Here is an 18,612-nt window from a genome sequence, read left to right on the forward strand (position 1 = left end):
TTGGGTTCTTGGGGTCCCCAGGGAAGGTTGGGGAGATCAGAGTGTACCAGGCACTGGAATTCCTGGTTGGTGGCAGGCTATCAGATCTAAGCTGGTAATTAAGCTTAGAGGTTTCATGCAGGTACCCAAATTTTGGATGCTAAGGTTCAGATTTGGGAAATATACCTTATAACAGCCCTGCACTTTGGAAGTTAAAATATGAGGATCTCAGATTCTTTCCCTGAAAGATTAAAAAAAAAAAATCTGTTCCCAGCACACCACTGAAGTCTCTTAAATTAAAGCAAGAAACCGACAGCAGGCTCAATAAATGTAACTTTATATACTCAAGCAGATGAAAACTCAGAAGCAGAGGTTTCCTTTTACCTAATTATTTCTGCATTTCAGATAAAAGCTGATCTATATTTAACATGAGGAATAATGTCACAGTGTGCAGAAAAAAAATTCCCACAATCAGAGAAGTCTGCAAACCTGAATATTTATTTTAATTTCAGAACCTTCCCTCTTTTGAAGCACAGAAACTTTAAATGAAAAAGGCCTGGATTTTTTTAAAACTTGATTTTTCACACCAAGGAAACTAAGACCCTAATTCTGCAGCTTGCAAAACTGGAAGCTGCTGAACAGCCTCAACTCCTCTGCTGGCTCGATAAATGGCAGCTGTACGGAACACTTCAGATGGATAAAGTTCTACTGCTAAAATTGACTATAAAAATGGTGATGCTGAGTTCAACATTTACTTTACTCTAAATGATTTTCCAAATAAAAAATGTTTTTCAGTTTACAAATAAAAACTTCTATCTGACAGGGGCAAACTCTACCTGGGCTTCAAGAGCTTCCATCTTGCAGATTATTCCCATTTAATAGGTTATGTAGGCCATACTAGGCCCTCTGTGGCCCCTGTGCAACCTCATGCAATTCAAATATCTTTGCACAGGTTTGACCAATTGGAATGTAGTAAACAATTCTTTGATGACTCAAGAAATACAGAATCCAGCTAGTTTTCTCTTTGTTTTGTTGGCTCTGCAGTGCTACAAGGAGTATAAAGCAATATTACTTATTTTGCCAATAAAAAGCAGCCATCTCACGCTAAATACACATATATCCATTAAGTGAGACTAACTGTTTTTCCTCCCTCCCCTCATTTTTCACAAAAGCACTTAATGCTTCTTCAGACAGGCAGAAGACCTAAAGGATTTCGTAGGCAAAATATAAAAACGCCTCACAGAGGCATTCTAACGTTGGAAGGAACAGCTTGCACACGATTTAGTAATATCATTTCTATATTTTTATTAAACCAAATTGTGGCATCAACTAAGCCCTGTGCAGCCCCAGGTGAAGAATTTGCCCCATTGACTTTGAGGGGAGGTATATTATATAGCTAATTCCTTGGCACTCTTTTGTAACAAAATAAATAAGTTAGGAATGCTACTTATCTCAGAAAAAAGGAAGTTATGTATTTATGGATAGAGCTATTTTGCATGTACCATACAAGTATTACAAAATTGAAAATATCCCCAGGCATTAATATTTCAAGACATACTGTTTGAAAACATGACTGATATAAATTTAACAAGCAATAACTTCACCTCCAAATTAGTTTTCACAAATTTAATTAAAAAAAAAAACTTTTAAATGGGTGGACTATTAAACTTTAAAAAATGGCTAGAATGTATGTGCAGAAATGCCTTTTTATACAGATTTTTACTACCAATACCAGCATACATTTTACAAATTGCCTATATGAATAGTTACAGAACAGGTATAACGGTTCCAAAGGAGCCATTATGGTCCATATCAGGACATGCACAATGTAGGTAATTGTAAAAATACATTTTATGTGACACAGAACTGTATTATGTGCCTTGGAAATAAAGGATGAGTGCTCAATTTTTGTTCATGTCCATGTACACCCCCTAAAAACTTCTGGCTAACTTTTCTGGTTTTGAATCTCTGCACATTTGACCAGTTTGCTGTTAGTGATGCATACGGGCTTGATACAATGCCCTCTGAAGTCAATAACAACACTTCCACTGTACTTCAAAGGGCACTGGATCAGGCCATTAAGAGTTCAGACCAGGGTTGCCGGGATAAAAGATGGGAAGTTTGATGACAGAAATCACATGGCATTTCTCCTTTTTCCTTGACTAGATGAACCACTCTCATTAATTAATGCAGGTAACACCAACTGAGCAGAGAGACCTTTTGGACTGAATGTATTCCCTTGTAGGATAGACAGAATAGTCAACACAGGCTGGATCAGAAATTAAATTTACTTCTTACTACAACAATACAAGATGGACAACCTATCAATCTGGATCACTACCAATTTTGATTAAATAATAGAAAACAAAAACCTTTAACACTATTAGTATAAACAAGTTTTATATAAAAATGCCTGCATTTTTGCCAGAATCAGTTAATAAAAAATTCTTCCTCAGGCTATTAAATTATTTCCCCAGAACAACTAAATTAGCTAGAGTAATTAATTTCCTTTAAACTTGTGAGAAGGCAAAGCTGTATTTAAATAGAGTATTTAAAAAAAAATGAAATGGTCAACGATGCCTGTGTTTATGCACGTACAAACATAAAACATCCAATTAGCTCACAGCTCTTAACACAAATCTGACAGCCACTCATGTTTGAGCCTTTCTAGGCAACCAAGATACCAAAAAAAAAGGCTTTACACAATGGAAAGGAATACTGAACAACAACCTGCAGGGGCACCAAAGCTTTGGCCTAATACCAACAATCTGTAGCATTAAGTTCCTCTTCTTGGGTTCTGATCCAGCTCCCATTGATGTCAATGGGAGTTTCACCACTGATTTCAGTCAGAGTTGGCTCAAGTCTCAGTCATTTTCTCCTTGGATTGGCAGGGGGTGAAAATTTCATAGAGACAGCTCTCAATGGGAGGAAGTAACATTGTCAACCCTTTGGCTAATCAAGGAATGGGCTGAATGGCTCTGAATGAATCTTACCCAGTCTCCTCTGGCTACAAGGATGGTGTCTATAATGAGCCTTAAAGCAAGATGTATTTAGTGCAGGGGAAAATCTTGGAATTTGATAAGGAGCCAAGGATCAATGGGATGCAACATGGATAAATATTCACTGCCAGTTCTACTTTGCTAATATTATGAAGAGTTTAAAAAGTTAGAAATATTATTAAACACTATAATATAAATAATGTATCAGTTGGCAGCCGGCTATGATTTTTATCCTCAAAGTTTACCTTAGTGAGTCAAAGGTTAGGCAGGAAAAAATAATCTCACTGCCACACATTTTGTGTGTGTGTATAACAAAAGTATTCACACACCGAAATACAGCACACAAATATTAACCTACACTCATTTCCTCTTATTTCAATCAAGTCCATAACCATTATTGTGACTGAAACAAGCACTTGATTTTGCTATCCACATGACCACCAGCGTGCATACTGGAGTTTGTACAGCACATGGCAGAGATTATAATGTCAATAACCAGGTCTGAATTGCACAACTTTTATTATCATGCACTTCCCTTGGACTCTTTCCTTTTATCCCATTCAGAACTATGACCTTCCTTACTAAAAGTCAACTGTTTACTGCCAATGACGGAGTTACTAATAACCCCTGGCTAAAGCGAAGAAAACTGATCAAAATGAAGGGTAAAAGTTCTATTATTTTTCAATTTGATTAAAGATTAATTTGATTAAACCTTCAGGAGCCAAATTAATAGAGGTTCACATAAGCCAGTTAATAAAATATGTGGGAAGACAAATTTTTACAAAACCTAGCATCCCTTCTGACAAGTGCAAGTTGTACTTTCAACTGATTTTATGTGCATGTAGTATATCAAAACCTGTCCAAAATCTATGCTTGTTAAGCAATCTCTTTGAGAGATTTTTCCCAAGTATCCCAGAACCTAATTCTCCTCTTATGCTGATTTGTTTAATCAGTGCAACTCCATTGACTCCAGTAGTGACTCCTGACTTACACTGTTGTAATCTAGAAGAGAATAAGGCACAGAAAGTACTGTTCTCATGGCCAACTTCACTAAGAACCAATCCTTGTTGGATCACAGAAAGGTTGCTTAATATACAGTGAAACTTAACCAGATAGCTTACCATCTGATTTACCTGTGTCAGTCAGATATTTAGCTAGCCACACTGCCAGTATTGGCATCCACAATTTGTCTGCAGGTGTAAAGTTATATGGGTGCAATTTTGCAGGAGCCAAATGCACCCATGAAAAAGGGAGGCTGATCAGAAGCCTAGCAGCAAATGCAATTCAGGTACAGATATGCTCAACTTCATACCTTAGTAGCTCTCCACAAGACAGAGCAACTAGATGCACATTTTGTCAGTATAGGCCCACACATATTCATGGAGAAAGAAAGGGGTCCCTATGCTTTAATAGCTTATTTTTCATAGCATGCCGTTTGGATCTTTTAGGAAATACTATATTTTCTTAATTCAATATTCTTTAGTATTCATGTGCTACAAGACCATCAGCATCTTTCACTAACTATTCCCAAATACATCACCAGTTGTCTACTGACTTATGAATGGAAGGTTACGTCAGTGGTTCATACTAGGCACAAACAGGTTACATTGAACTCCACTGCAATTCTTTTAAAGATAAAAGATTTAGAATATTATTTCTGCACACAAACATTCCTGAAAGATGTGATAGTTAGTGCATTTGACTTTCATTGTCCATAAGACAAGAACTAGTACTGTTTGATCAATGAGTTTTCAGGCTGTGATGCAACGAATTCTTAAAAGGCTCTGAAAATGATAAATGAAACAATGCACTATCCATATTGCCTGATAACATTAAAAAATAGATATAGTGGTGTGTGTAGATGAAAACATAAATTTAAACAGGTTATAAAGATAATGAAGCATCACTTCATTCCAATTTAGCATTAAAATAGATGCTTAATGTGAGAATATTAGCATTACATAAAACAGGACTATATGGAAAATATCTGCACTAGTGTACTGGTGCTAAGAACAAAGGCCTCGGAAACCCATTTAGGCCAGTATCTTATGAATGTAATATAACAACAACTAAAGCTCTCTGCAGGTACACTGGAATCTTAAAATAAGAACTGTTTGGCCTTATGATCAGGGTTAAAAGCCAGTTATTGTACTATTATTCCCCATTGACTCTGAAGACATTCTTACAAGAAACACAAAATGTTTAAGCACTCTGAGAATGTAAGATTTACATTAGGAAAAAGATGTTGCATTTAAAAAATAAGTAAATAAAAATGAGCTAAATTAGGTCAGTTTTAGACACCTGCCTTTGTAATGACATACATACATTTTGGAGAGCGTAATGTATCTTCCTGATGCTAAGTTAATTTCTGAACATGTTAACTAAATATCGTCTGCATAACTGAAACAATAAAAGACATGGCAAGTCTAAGAAAAATCCATTGGAGGATAAAGGCCACTTCCTTATACACTAGCTCGGTGGTTTACAGGGAAAAAAAAAAAAAAAAAAAACACACGCACACAGAGAATGCTGGCTAGTGAACTGATAAATCCACAAATAATAAATGATAAATTCCAGTTTACAAGCGGTAAATGACTTTGTTGTTAGTGTATTTGATATACTCTTCTGAAAACAAAATGGTACAGTGTTCTAAATGAGCAGAAATTGTTCGCTTTTTCCTTTTGCAAACACAACTACCATTCATGATTGCCTTTCAGTGAGAAGAGATCTAAGAACACCTTGTTATTATAATTCATCACAGGAAATAACGTTAAGACGACATAGGTTGATGTTGATATGGGTGATGTAAACTGAAAAAAAACCAGAACACAAAAATGTCTGTATGGAAAGGAAAGCAGCCCTGGAAAAAAAAGTGAGATGTAGCTACATGCTGTGCATTTTAAAGAGAAACACAGAGGTGATTTTAGCTGGAAATTGTCATTGTGTTTGATTGATTATGCATCCACACCATATAAAGGACAAACATATGGTATACAGCTACGACCTGACATAAATGAATCGAGACAATGAGTCAATCCAGAATGGCTATGTGTTATGAAAGTATTAAAGAAATAGAATTGTCGAAACATAGCAAAACTTTAATTCTATCTTCAAATCAATACAATTAATATTAACAAAGGCTTCTCAGTATACCATGTATGTAAAGTGCAGAAAGGTGGAAGGCCTGGCAATATGAAAAAGAAGGGAGCAAAGGTATTCTACACTTACATTGCCTCTGAAGGTTCCCGATTCAGGCTACTTATCTGTGCCTGCTGCAGAGACTGCGACCCTCCCATCCTCAGCGTGCCTTGAGCTGAAGCTAGCTGCAAGCAAGGCCAGCTTCCTTGTTAATTCCCGCAGCAAAAAACCCTGAGAGGTCTGACTATAGTGGCTGCAATACTGCAGTGCAGATGGAAACAGCTGCTTGCATCAGGGCAGCAATAGCAGAGGTACTTCAGCAGCAGCTTCTCTTCTCTGAACTGTTGCCAGGGGTATATTTTTATTATTTTTTCCTGTCCAGATGAATATTATTTTAAAAATATAATAAAATCCCAACCAGTGTGTCAGGCACGCATGTTACCACCATTAGTCATAAATTGTTTTATCAGCTACAATGAAGCACCTCAATAAACAGAACCACTGGCTACTGAGACCGACTTAAAAAAAAAATTGAAGACCCTCCCCTTAAGCACACATTGTCAGCTACTGTGGCTCCCCAAGGACCTACAGGCAGGACCATTATATTGTGTTGACTCAGCTGATTTGAAATGCAAATTATTTTTGTACTAATCATGTGCCTGCATTTCCTTTTAATAGTAAGCACATTGTATATTTCACAGTGATTACAGCAGACAGAATTAATGTATATTTTTATTATTATTATTAAAACAAAAGAGCTCATCCCTCTGGCAAAAATGGAATCTTCCATCAGGGAAAAAGGGAGAATGCCATGAAGAGCCAAGGTAAACAAGGCAATGTGTGAGCATACCGGGGAGCAGTTCAATCCAAAGACATTGTTACAGTTTTAACCACTTTGCTTCTGGGGGCGTGAATCTTCTTGCTAAATGATAAGCCGGGGAACCTCGGGAGTGATGCTGTTCATAGGCTGTGTGAGCTAGGGATATTTAAAATAAAAAAACAGCATTTTGAAAGCAATGGAGAAGTTTATCTTTCTCTTACTGCAAAGGTTTCAGGGTTTCAGGAATATCTTGTGTAAATTGCAGCTGCTGGAAGGCCTAGGCACCACCACTCTATCCACATTTCCATATTTGGCAAACACATGGAGGCTCCATAAACAAATTACACTTCATATTTCCCAGAGATCAAAATGTCAGCAGCAGTACTATCTACATTCAAGATCACTCTACTAACTCCACTAACTCCAGTGACTCTCATGCTTTGAAGCTACATAGTTAACTTCAGTTAACTGGAAGAAAGTCAAGAGATTAGACATTAAAATAGAAATATTAAATCATTCTAACTGTAAAGTGTTAGCAGTGTATTTCTTTCAGATGTCAACAAAGATGCCCCCATCTCTCCATGTACACACAGCTTAAACAGCTTTTGTGTTGTATTTTCTGCTTTCAAAAAGTAGACAAAAATAACCCAGGCTGACAAGTGCTGAATGTAGTTTAGCCACAAGCACAGACAAGGACAAAGCATATTCCACACCATTTCATTAACTGTGGTTAAAACTGATTCTTACTAGGGACTTTGGACACTACCACAATAAGAATAATTAATAACAGTTGGCAATTATTTATTATAGCACTTTTCATCTTCATAAAGATTGCTTAATTCATCTTCACAACACTACCAGCAAAACATATATGAGATTCACCTCATTTCATAGTTGGAAAAAAATTGGAACACCAAAGTTTGTCTCCAAATTGCCAAAGAATCCTCCAGTTTTGGGTGCCTCCAGTTTTGGGTGCAAGTTAGACACCAAAAATTAAGAAGCCGCTTTTCAAAATTTGACCCTAACTTACTGGCCCAAAGAGACAGAGGTCATATCAATATCAAAGCCAAAAATTTTTTTTTAGGAATTCTTGGCTTCCAGTCCAGTGCCCAGACCACTGGACCATTTAGGATACCATAAACCAGGAGTGGCCAAACGTACTGACCCTCGAGACATATACAGGAATCTTCAGAAGTTTGAGAGCTGCAAGACATGCAGGGTGGTACATGTTGGGATGAAGAGCTTCTGTCCCAATGCCCCCTGCCAGGCTAAAGCCTTTAGACCACCCTTCCTGCAGGGCAGAACCCCCTAGTCTCACCATCCCGCTGCCGCCGGGCAGAAGCCTGAGCTCCCCTTTGCCTTATCTTGTAGGCAGAGAATGGGGCAACGGAGGAGAAGGGAGGAGCTTCAGGAGCCACACTTTAACTGTAAAAGAGCCACAGGTGGCTCCTGAACCACAGTTTGGCCACGCCTGCCATAAACAGCTACAACTCTGTAAAACAGATAAAAAAACCAGTAAAGTGTTCCTATTTTCTTAATTGTTTCACATTTTTGCATGCTCAGCATGTTAGGCACAAAAACTGAGCTACATTCATGCCTGGTATTACTGCACTAGCTTCAATGGAGGTACATCAGGCTAAGTGTAGACTACCGTGTTTATATAAGCTGAAAGATTGTATCAAAATCCTTATGAAAGTCAATCCAGCCTAATAAAAACATGACTCAGTTGTACTAATATTTAACAACGTCATATATATAGCTATCAAATCAGGAGTGTTACTAACAATATAAAATGCAGAGTTTCAGGAGGGCAATGAAAATAATTTACTTTAGCAATAAATGTGAAAATATTAACATGACTCTAGTGTCTATCTAACACAGGAAGCAGTAACAGCCAGGAAGCTAGTATTGTGCTTCTGTTTGGGGGAAATTCCATTATGTTGTGGCTGTCACTCAATGTCAGTGTTATGTGCTATTTTAATACTGAGTTACTGGTTAACGCTTCCTTCAATGTCATATGAACTTCCCACAGAGGAGAGGAAGGCAGACAAGAGTTTATCATACTTACTTTTAGAAAAATCCAACTGGGGAAAAGAACAACTGGGTTATCAGTTATGCTCTGAGAAGCACAAAGGATAATAGACGTATGTGTTCTATTAAGAGTAACCCTAACAGCGCTTGCTAATGAACAACAAAAAACTAGTGAAATAGGCGTTTAAGACATGTTTTCTGGTTATATCAAGTTTCAGATACATCAACATCATCATATAATATCTTGCTATGTTTAAGTTTTTCAAAAGTTACAAAAGCACAACAAAAATTAACAAAATGTGTAGGGTCAAATACTGCACCATGCATCCCAGGGCAGGAAGTGATTGCAGGGTCAAGAGAACAGAATATTTATCCCATCCCAAACAAACCTACATAACAGCAGGTCAAAATTCCCCATTACACTCATGAGAGCTGGATAACACACTCATCACACAGGCTCAGGAGCTGCAAACTTTGAAGAATGCCATGACTCTGGCCTATCTGCACATATGCTATGCTTGGCACAACACTTTAGTGGGGTTGCACTCTGCTTCTTTCAGGAGCAGCAGTAAGGTGCATTGCAGAACACAACCTGCCCTAAGCCTCTGTCTCTGCACCAACAGCATGGCTATGAGACCCACTATGAAGACAGTTCCCCTTCCCCAAAACTGTTCGTACTTATAGACAGTACAGGATTTTTCCCTTAGCTCGAAAAAATAATTTTTTTCTAAGCAATCTGGATACAGCTGTAAAAACAGGAATACAGAGTAAAAGTAGGGAGGTGAGTGTACCTCTGGAATGCTGTGGCCAGTTCTGATGTCCATACTTTTAAAAGGAAGCTGAAAAACTGCACAGCGTTTAGAGAATAGCTACAAGAACAGATGTCAAGTCCATAAGTGCCTATGTGTGAGAGGGAGCCCAGGCTGGTGCGTCAGAGGGATCAGTGATACCCTGGTTCCAGGTGGCGCCCCAGGGGTGAGTTAAGAATGTGAGTTAAGAAGCACAAGCTAAATGTTATCAAAGGGAAGGTTAAAAGGTGATTTGATCGTGGTCTTTTAGGCACTTATGCAAGGAGAATTTATCTGACCTTTAACCTAATAGATGAAATCATGACAAGATCCGGTGGTGGTAACTAAAATCAGAAAAGAATATATAAGCTTTTTTTTGAGCTTTGGAAGGTGAACACTATGCTCATGGAAGATTGATAGACCAGGAAATGGAAGTCCTGTGTCCACAAAACAGGCATTGCTGCTGCTTGTAGTATACAAAGTTTGTCCGTATAGCCTCCCCACTGATCTACCAGGAACACATCCATGGGAGAATTAAGAACTCCCTATTTACTCTCTGGCCTCAGTCCATCTGCTGGTACTGCCAACAGGAATGATAATTAGTGCTGGATGTGATGGGTTGCCCCCGGGGTGCCATCTGGAACTGGGGTACCACTGAGCCCTCTGACCCACCAGCCTGGGCTCCCTCTCACACTGTGTTGCTGTGACAAGCTGCAAAGCCCTCCAAGCTTGTACTTTCACCAGCATTCACAAAGATAGGGACACAGTACCCAGCTGCATTTACAGCTACTGATAAATAAAGAAATGTGGTGTTGGGACATGGAGAAACATATGCTCTGTCCACATACACTGTGCTGTCAATAAAGTTCATCCGTCTTGCCAGTGAAAGTCAAAAGTAGAAGAACTTTATTGATACCTGTGTCCATCAACAAGAACTGTGTTTACGGGTGAACAACACAGAGAGGAGCGCTCCTGCTAGCTCCTCTGAATCACCAGCCACCCAGCCTAGGATCCCAGAGCAGTACCGTTCTGCCCTGGTCAAATCTGGCCATATGGGTTTAACACCCGGTCCGCCTCTCCCTCAATGTGAAGAGGACCCTGCACACTTGTGGTAACCAAGCTGAGATTTTCCCCAAACACCTTAGTCAAACACAGACTGGTTTGGATTAAAACACAAAATAAGTGTATTAACTACAAAAGGATAGGTTTTAAGTGATTATAAGTGATAGCAAACAGATCAAAGCAGATTACCTAGTAAATAAACAAAATCGCAAACTGAACTTAACATACTAGATACGTAGGATATAAATTAGCAAATTCTCATCCTGAGTGATAAACAGGCTGGCAGATTCTTACAGCACAAGCTGCCTTTGCTTTGCACCTTGGGTTTCCCAGATTTTCATACACCGCTAGAAATCCCTTTAGCCTGGGACCATCACTTCCTCCAGCTCAGTCTTTGTTCCTCAGGTGTTTTCAGGTGTGTTGTTGTAGGGAAAATGAGGTACCATCATGATGTCATTTCCCCCTTTTATATCTTCTTCCCACTTGCTGGAAAGCTCTTTTGCTGTGATCTGGGTCAAACAGTTCCCATTGCGTAGTGCTATCTCTGAGAGGTTTTTATTGTACACAGTTCCTGGGGTAATCCTTGTTCTTGCAGGCATTTCCTCAATAAGCCATTAACATTGTTTGGCCTTTTTATTGTTGTATCTAAAAGGCTGCTTGTGGGTATTTTCAACCTCACGACATGTTTCAGTAATACATACATAGCCAAACTTCACGTATGACAGCACATACAATCCAATGAGATATTAATGTCCTGCAGATCAAGACTTTTAGAATGATACCTCACAAGGCACATTTTGTGCAAAACATATCCTAATCATATGACAGTGGTGAATAAGGGGATGCCAGAGTGTCACACTGGGTTTTTATGATACAGGGACTAGACTGAGACCACAACTAATTTTGCAAGGACTGGACAGTAACCTCAGATACACAGACATGCCTCACAAAGTCCTTTATAAAACATGATCACACAGAAGTGATGGTTTCCAGGCACATAGTGGCAGCGATATTGGCCCATGCAGTTCAAAGTCATTCAAAGACTCTAACGTCACATGACCATCTAGTCTGACCTCGTGCACATTGCAGGCCACAGAATCTCACCCACCAACTCCTGCAATAGACCCAAAACCTCTGGCTGAGTTACTGAAGTCCTCAAATCAGGATTTAAAGACTTCAAGTGACAGAGAATCTGCCATTTACACTAGTTTAAACCTACAAGTAACCATGCCCCATGCTGCAGAGGAAAGCGAAAAAACCCCAGGGTCTCTGCCAATCTGACTCTGTGGGAAATTCCTTCCTGACCCCAAATATGGCAATCAGTTGGATCCTGAGCATGTGGCAAGACCCACCAGACAGGCATCTGGGAAAGAACTCTTTGTAGTAACTCAGAGCCCTCCCCATCTGATGTCTCATCACCAGCCAGAGCATTCACAGATCAGCTATATGTCATTGTAGGCAGTCCCACCATACCCTCTTCTCTATAAACTAATCAAGCTCAGTCTTGAAGCCAGTTAGGTTTTTTGCCCCTCACTGCTCCCTTGGCAGGGGAGTTCAGGGTGGTGGTCAGGGGGCAGGGGTGTGGACAGGGGTTGGGGCAGTTGGGGGGAAAACAGGGGGAAGAATGGGGGCAGGGGTCCTGGAGGTGCAGTCAGGAAGGAGGGGGGATTGGATGGGGCAGCAGGATGCAGTCAGGGGACAGGGAGCGGGGGTGTGTGGATGGGGCAGGAGTCCCAGGGTGTGGTGGGGAGCAGATAGGAGGTGGGGGCCGGGTCACAACCCCCTCCTCTAACCAACCCTCCATACAATTTACGAAACCCGATGCAGCCCTCAGGCCAAAAAGTTTGCCCGCCCCCCTGCATTAAGCTGTTTGAATTTGACTTCCATCTCAGATGTGGTAATTTCTACTTCCACATTCTCATTCCCATTAACGACCCTGCCACTCCTCCATTAGCTCTTCATTACCTTTATTACAAACTGAGACAAAGTACTTGTTTAGATATTGGGCCATGCCTAGATTATCTTTAATCTCCACCCCATCCTCAGTGCTTAGTGGCGCCACTTCTTTCCTTGTTTTCTTTTTATTTGTATAGCTATTGAACCTTTTAGTATTGGTTTTAATATCCTTTGCAGGGTTCATTTCTGTTTGGCTTTTGGTATACACTTTCTAACTTCCAAAAGGTAGCTTTCCTTTCTGTTCCATCCCATCTTCCATTCCCGGGAACCCAAATGTGTTGTCACAAAGGAAAAATGTTGGGATACCAACTTGGGGGCATAACATTTATGTTATCAACATTTTAAAAACGTAACTTTCACTCTATCCACCACTTTTTATTTAAGCAAAGGATACATTTTGGCCCTAAATTAGTGACTAAAACCAACATTTTTAAACCTGTGTGTCTACTGTTAATCACTTAAAACCATATTTAGGCACCTAAATGTGTGACCTGATTCAGCAGCGGTTGGACCCACAAACCTGATTGAAGTGGCTGGGTGCCCAGCACTTGGGACAATGATTAAGGTGCCTATGCGAATTGATTTAGGTGCCTAGCTTTAAGCACCCAATTTAAATATTTTGTCTTCAAGAAGCAACACTGGACAAGGCTGAAAATGGGGGAACATTCCAATGACAAATGTTTATTCCTCAGACATCCTTGCACCTAATGTTGAGGCTTTGGAATGCTGCTGTTTGTCTTAAGAAAATGTGCCAATAAACAGAGAACAGACATCATTTTTATACTGAATCCAAGAATGTGAAATGCATTTGTATGGCATCAGTGCTGAATCCTAACAATTGGATTGCATACTGGGAAAGAAATTGTCAACACCACTAGTGAGGGTCTAACAGAACTAGAGTAGATAAAATCCAAACCATGCACCTTTTAAACAGAGTTACAGGGAAAACCAATGACAGGGAAGCCTAGCCACATCTCTGAGAAATGGTCAGCACTTAGTATTTACATCTCAGGAAGTATAGCATTTTAGGAGCTATGTCAACAATCCATGACAGCTAGGACCCCAAAGAAGTGATCAGGATACTGTTACCCTTCCCTGTGCTCCCCTCATCTGCTCTCTCAACTCACTGCCTGTGCAGAAGGCCTCTCTACAAACACTCCTTCCCTCCTCTCCTATAGACTCTCCCTGACCAGCTTCCTTCAGCCAACTACAAAGAACCACCTCCTGAGCTTCCTCTGTGTAGGAGTCCCAGACCCATCTGCCCCCTGGTCCATTTCCTCCTACTGTGCTAAACAAAGGAAGAGCAACAATGAAAGATAGTAGAGTCAAGCTTGAACCCTCTCAATTACTTTCCTGCATTCCTGCAGGTAACATCAGGAAGATCCCACATTCAGCTTTTGTAGGGAGAAAAACTGGTCCCTCATAGTCCCCTCCACGCTTGCTTGCTGTTACCGTATGAAGGAAGGCTTCAGGAGAACTATGTTAACCTGGGCCTGATACCACCCACTAACACTGCTCCTCTCCAGTCCTGCATGAGCAGCATCAGCCCCAGTTTGAGCCTACTCTACCCAGAGGTCCAAAACTCTGTCCTTACACAGTGTAAATCTGAACTAATTCCTTGAGTTGGAAGGATTTACACCAGTGCAGAATATTTGGGCCAGTTTTGTTTAAATGGGGACATTATCAGTAGGATTTAGCCCACTAATTCCTGAATTACCAGCCATACCTATAAAGGAGATATCGCAACAAATGGCAATTTCCATATGTGCATTCTACATTCATTTAAGAAAATTAAATAGAAGAGAAGAAGACTTGGTTCATGTCCCATGAATAGACAGAGAGCACAAAGAGAAAGTTTAGAGAAAGTGTTTCTAATACAATGCTGAGTCCTAGGCAGCTCTGGCAAACCACCACCACAGAAAGGAAACAGCCTGGGAATTAGTTAAGCAAAAAGATTAACGAAAAGCAAGCAATATCCATCTGTTCTCACTTTAGAGTTTGCACTGTGGATTAAAGCAATATTAAGGTGTGACACTGGCAGACCTGGTTCCAACTCATGCCAAGGCCCCTATGCCTCAGCTGAACACTGACAAATGCATAGCAGGAAACCAGTCTTGCTCATCTGTGTGTTAATGTTGTTAAAACAGGTTTTCGGTTTATGAAAATATGTTTAGTGTTTATACTTTATGAAATGCATGTATATTGCTACATGCATTAATCTCACTGTAGCTCATATTATAAGGTAATAATTAAATGTATTCTATTAAACCAGTCAGGAGAGAAACATTATCAAGTGTGAAATACTAGTTTACCCCATGAGGTGTTATTGCCTGCCCAAAAAAGGAAGGGCCATAGACACTAGACAAACCATGTGGAATGTCAGAGGACAAAAGACTTTGTTGACTGCTCCCTCTACACCAGTGGAGAGGAGATGTATATGAGGACTCATCATCAGCTTGAAAGTTGGTTGGAAGGCAATAAAAATCTCTGACCAGAAGAAGCTGTATCACTATGCTGCTTGGACTATGGGAGGGCAAGACTTCTAAGCATAAGCAAGGGGGTCCACAGCTGGTTAGTTTGAGTTAGCTCTAGAGAACATATAGAGCTTGCCATTACAACAGCTTCTATTACCTTCTGGAACCTAAGACTAACTCATTGGTGCGTATAGGTTTGCCTGCTTTAAGCTTGTAAATAACTCTCACTTTCTTCTTTTAATTAATAAATAATACATTTATTATTGGATTGGCTAGAAGCATTACCTCCGGTGTAGTCTTTGATCTATAGGTCAAACACAGACCTGGTTAAACTTAATGAGTGTACTAACTACCTTTCATTCAGGCTAAATAAAAAGAACAACTGAATGTCCCTTAGTGTAGTGACAGCTGAAACAATAAGGAGACACTGCCCAAGGCAATGAATCACATTGCAAGGCTGATCAAAAATTAAACCATGTGGGCCAAGGGAACTGATTCTGTGGGATGACTTCAAATACAGGAACTAGGGGATTGATTGGTTGCAGCTGTGTTTGTCTGCATGTGAGAAAGGCAGAAAGTCATCAGAGAACAAGAGAAGCAGTGGTGGGTGTGGTCCTGAGAGAAAGTTGAAAGACAAATTTTTGAGGGCACAGTACTCACTAGAAAGGTGGACTTGGATTTTTGAACAAGGATATTGCCTCCTGTTTGTTCCTACTGTGTTCAGGGAAACAAGACTTTGTGTATAAACATGATTGCAACAAAGCAATACCTGACTTGTATCATCTTTCATCTCATAACAGAAACAGCCCTGCAAGGCCCCAAATATTGGCTAACTACTCACGACAAAACGGGAAAATAGTACTGTTTTAGATTATGCTCCCCGCAGTGGGTGGTGTGGACCAGCCAATAGGATTGAACAGTTTAAACCATAATGAAAGAACTCCCACATCTTTCCAGAAATACTGCACAAAAGATCAAACAGATCTGCAGATCATAGTTAATGAGGATAACAAATGCAACTAGATGAAACACAAAATTACAAATTCGGATCTTTGATTGGCATCACAAAAGCACAAGTAACTTGAGGCTTGAAATGACATCAGAATACTAACACTGATATACAGTTGACTCATCCATCTGTATTGGTACTCTGGGAATAATGATGTAAACATTATAAGCTCTGGCACAGTTTGTAAACAGAATATTTTATTTGAATTCCTTGTTGTGTGAAAATTATGCAACCCTGTATAAGCAGGAGCAACCCCAAATGAAGTCAGTGGAGCATCACCTGTTATGCCTGATTACGCCGCAACGAAAAAAGAGTAAAGTGTCTCTGGCACAATGGGCCAGCTGATTTGGTTATTAACCAAAGATTGGTTGCTCTAAAGCAGTTGAGGATATAACCATTTCCAGTTTAGATCCAAACTACAGAATTGGAAAGGGTCCACCAGCGCGGTAAAATTGCAGGGTTGGAATCTTAAATTCTGAACTCTTCATGTGTGATTGTACAGCACAATGGGGCCCTAATCCTCTTTGGAGTGTCTATATATGACTAATGCAAACAACAAATACCACCATCCAATGACATAGGACAGTCATACTAATTGTCAAAATCATCCATCAACTTAAAGATGTGTGACATAAAGCATTTATAATTATGCTGCGTATCATTCTTCTAGATTAATGCAATATGCATAGTCGGATCATTTGTACTGGTACTCAATTAATTAAAAATAGAGTATATCAGGATTTTTAATTTAACAGGATTAACATGTTCAATGTATTTTCCCCTGTCAATTCAAAGAAAAAATATTTTAAGTACATAAAAAGGATATAATGAGAATGGCCATTGCAACTCACAAGAAAAGGACGTCTGATTAAAATATATTTCTAAAAATGCATCTATTGATTACTGTTTGCCAAGTTCAGCTGGTAAGGGCTTTGCTGAATCTAAACTGAATGTGAGATCAATAGCATTAAAAATTATGAAAGAACTAGCATACCAACATAGTCTTTGAAACATCCTGTGTCTGGAACCCAGTGTAAAGTTAACAAAAATGCATGCAAATCAGGTCTTCTGGGACTCCAGCTCTAGCTGGTGTCTTTTAGATGAGCTAACAATTAATTATGACTCATAAAATGATAGCTGCACATGTTAAAGGCAAAAGGATATTTTAGGGAGGAAATAAAGTAAATCTACAGAGTGGTAAAACACTATGGGCCTGACCACCCCCTCCTACAGGGAACACCTCAGGATGGGAACTTACCAATTCACTGCACAGAATCATGGACTGTAGTTTCCCCAAAGGAACAAGGGATATGACTTTACAATCATGTGGACAAATGGGGGAACCCTGAAGATTTATGCAGTCACTGGCTCCCCACCTGCTCCTTTGCCTTCCTCTCCAACTGGGATAAAGAGTGCTGAGTACAAGTTAGGGTTGCAATGAGCATGCAGTCCAGCTGGAATTTCTTTTAAATCATGCTACTGTATGTCACCAACTGTGATCAGAGGTGCTGGAACAATTTGTATAGTGGAGTGCTGAGAGCAATTGAACCAAACTGTAAACCCTTTATATGATGGGAACCACTTCAAGCCAGGGTGTGTAGCAGCACCCCCAGCACTCCTAGTTCCAACTCTATGGCTGAGAGTCTTTAAAGTGAACCATGTCTGAGTTCAGGTTTCTTTCCAAGCATTTTGCACATCTCTAGGTCTAAGGTTCCACCAGATCGAGCCAAGAGCACTGTAGAGATGGACAGCTTGAGTAGCAACGGTATTCTCCTCAGGGAGCCCTCCCCAGCTGGGTCTTGTCAGGACGGATTCTGAAGGAGCCCTACTCTGAATGAAGAATTAAATAATGAAGCAGGTTGAGAGGAGCAGACCAATATGGTATTTTGATTGCTGTGACTCACTGTCATGACTGGGGGGAAGGGGAAGAACTATGAGGGTTGAGAACAATTTTTTTTTCTCTACAAAAAATTGGCTTCTGACAAAAACAAAACATGTAGGGGAAGTGTTTTCTTTATTTTTCATGGGAAACTAAAGCTGAAATTTGGCTGATAACTGAAATGTCTTGGGATTTGGCAGTTTCTGGGTTCACCAATACAATTTGTTCCAGCTAAGGTATACTTTAAAGATGGATAACACCAGCAGCATTCCCCTCTATTCAACATTGGTGAGGCCTCATCTGGAGAACTGTGTCCAGTTTTGGGCCTCAAACTACAAGAAGGATGTGGAAAAATTGGAAAGAGTCCAGTAGAGGGCAACAAAGATGATTAGGGGGCTGGAGCACATGACTTATGAGGAGAAGCTGAGGGAACTGGGATTGTTAAGTCTGCAGAAGAGAAGACGGGGGCATTTGAAA

General features: G+C 39.9%; 1 protein-coding gene across 10 annotated transcripts in view; it reads right to left on the reverse strand.

The window, feature by feature from the left end:
• The window catches only part of TACC2 (transforming acidic coiled-coil containing protein 2), a 148,527-nt gene that overhangs the window by 83,443 nt on the left and 46,472 nt on the right, over nucleotides 1-18,612 (reverse strand). The window contains exon 1 of one of the 10 annotated variants that reach the window (XM_075072501.1): nucleotides 6,207-6,275. The exons of the other annotated variants lie outside the window; for them this stretch is intronic. Coding sequence (XP_074928602.1) covers nucleotides 6,207-6,274 — 68 coding nt within the window. The 5' untranslated portion in view covers nucleotide 6,275. Of the gene's footprint in view, nucleotides 1-6,206; nucleotides 6,276-18,612 lie in introns of those variants that run through there. 10 annotated transcript variants of the gene reach the window in all.

This window comes from Chelonoidis abingdonii, chromosome 15 (genome assembly GCF_003597395.2).
Source record: "Chelonoidis abingdonii isolate Lonesome George chromosome 15, CheloAbing_2.0, whole genome shotgun sequence".
NCBI classification, from domain to species: domain Eukaryota; kingdom Metazoa; phylum Chordata; order Testudines; family Testudinidae; genus Chelonoidis; species Chelonoidis abingdonii.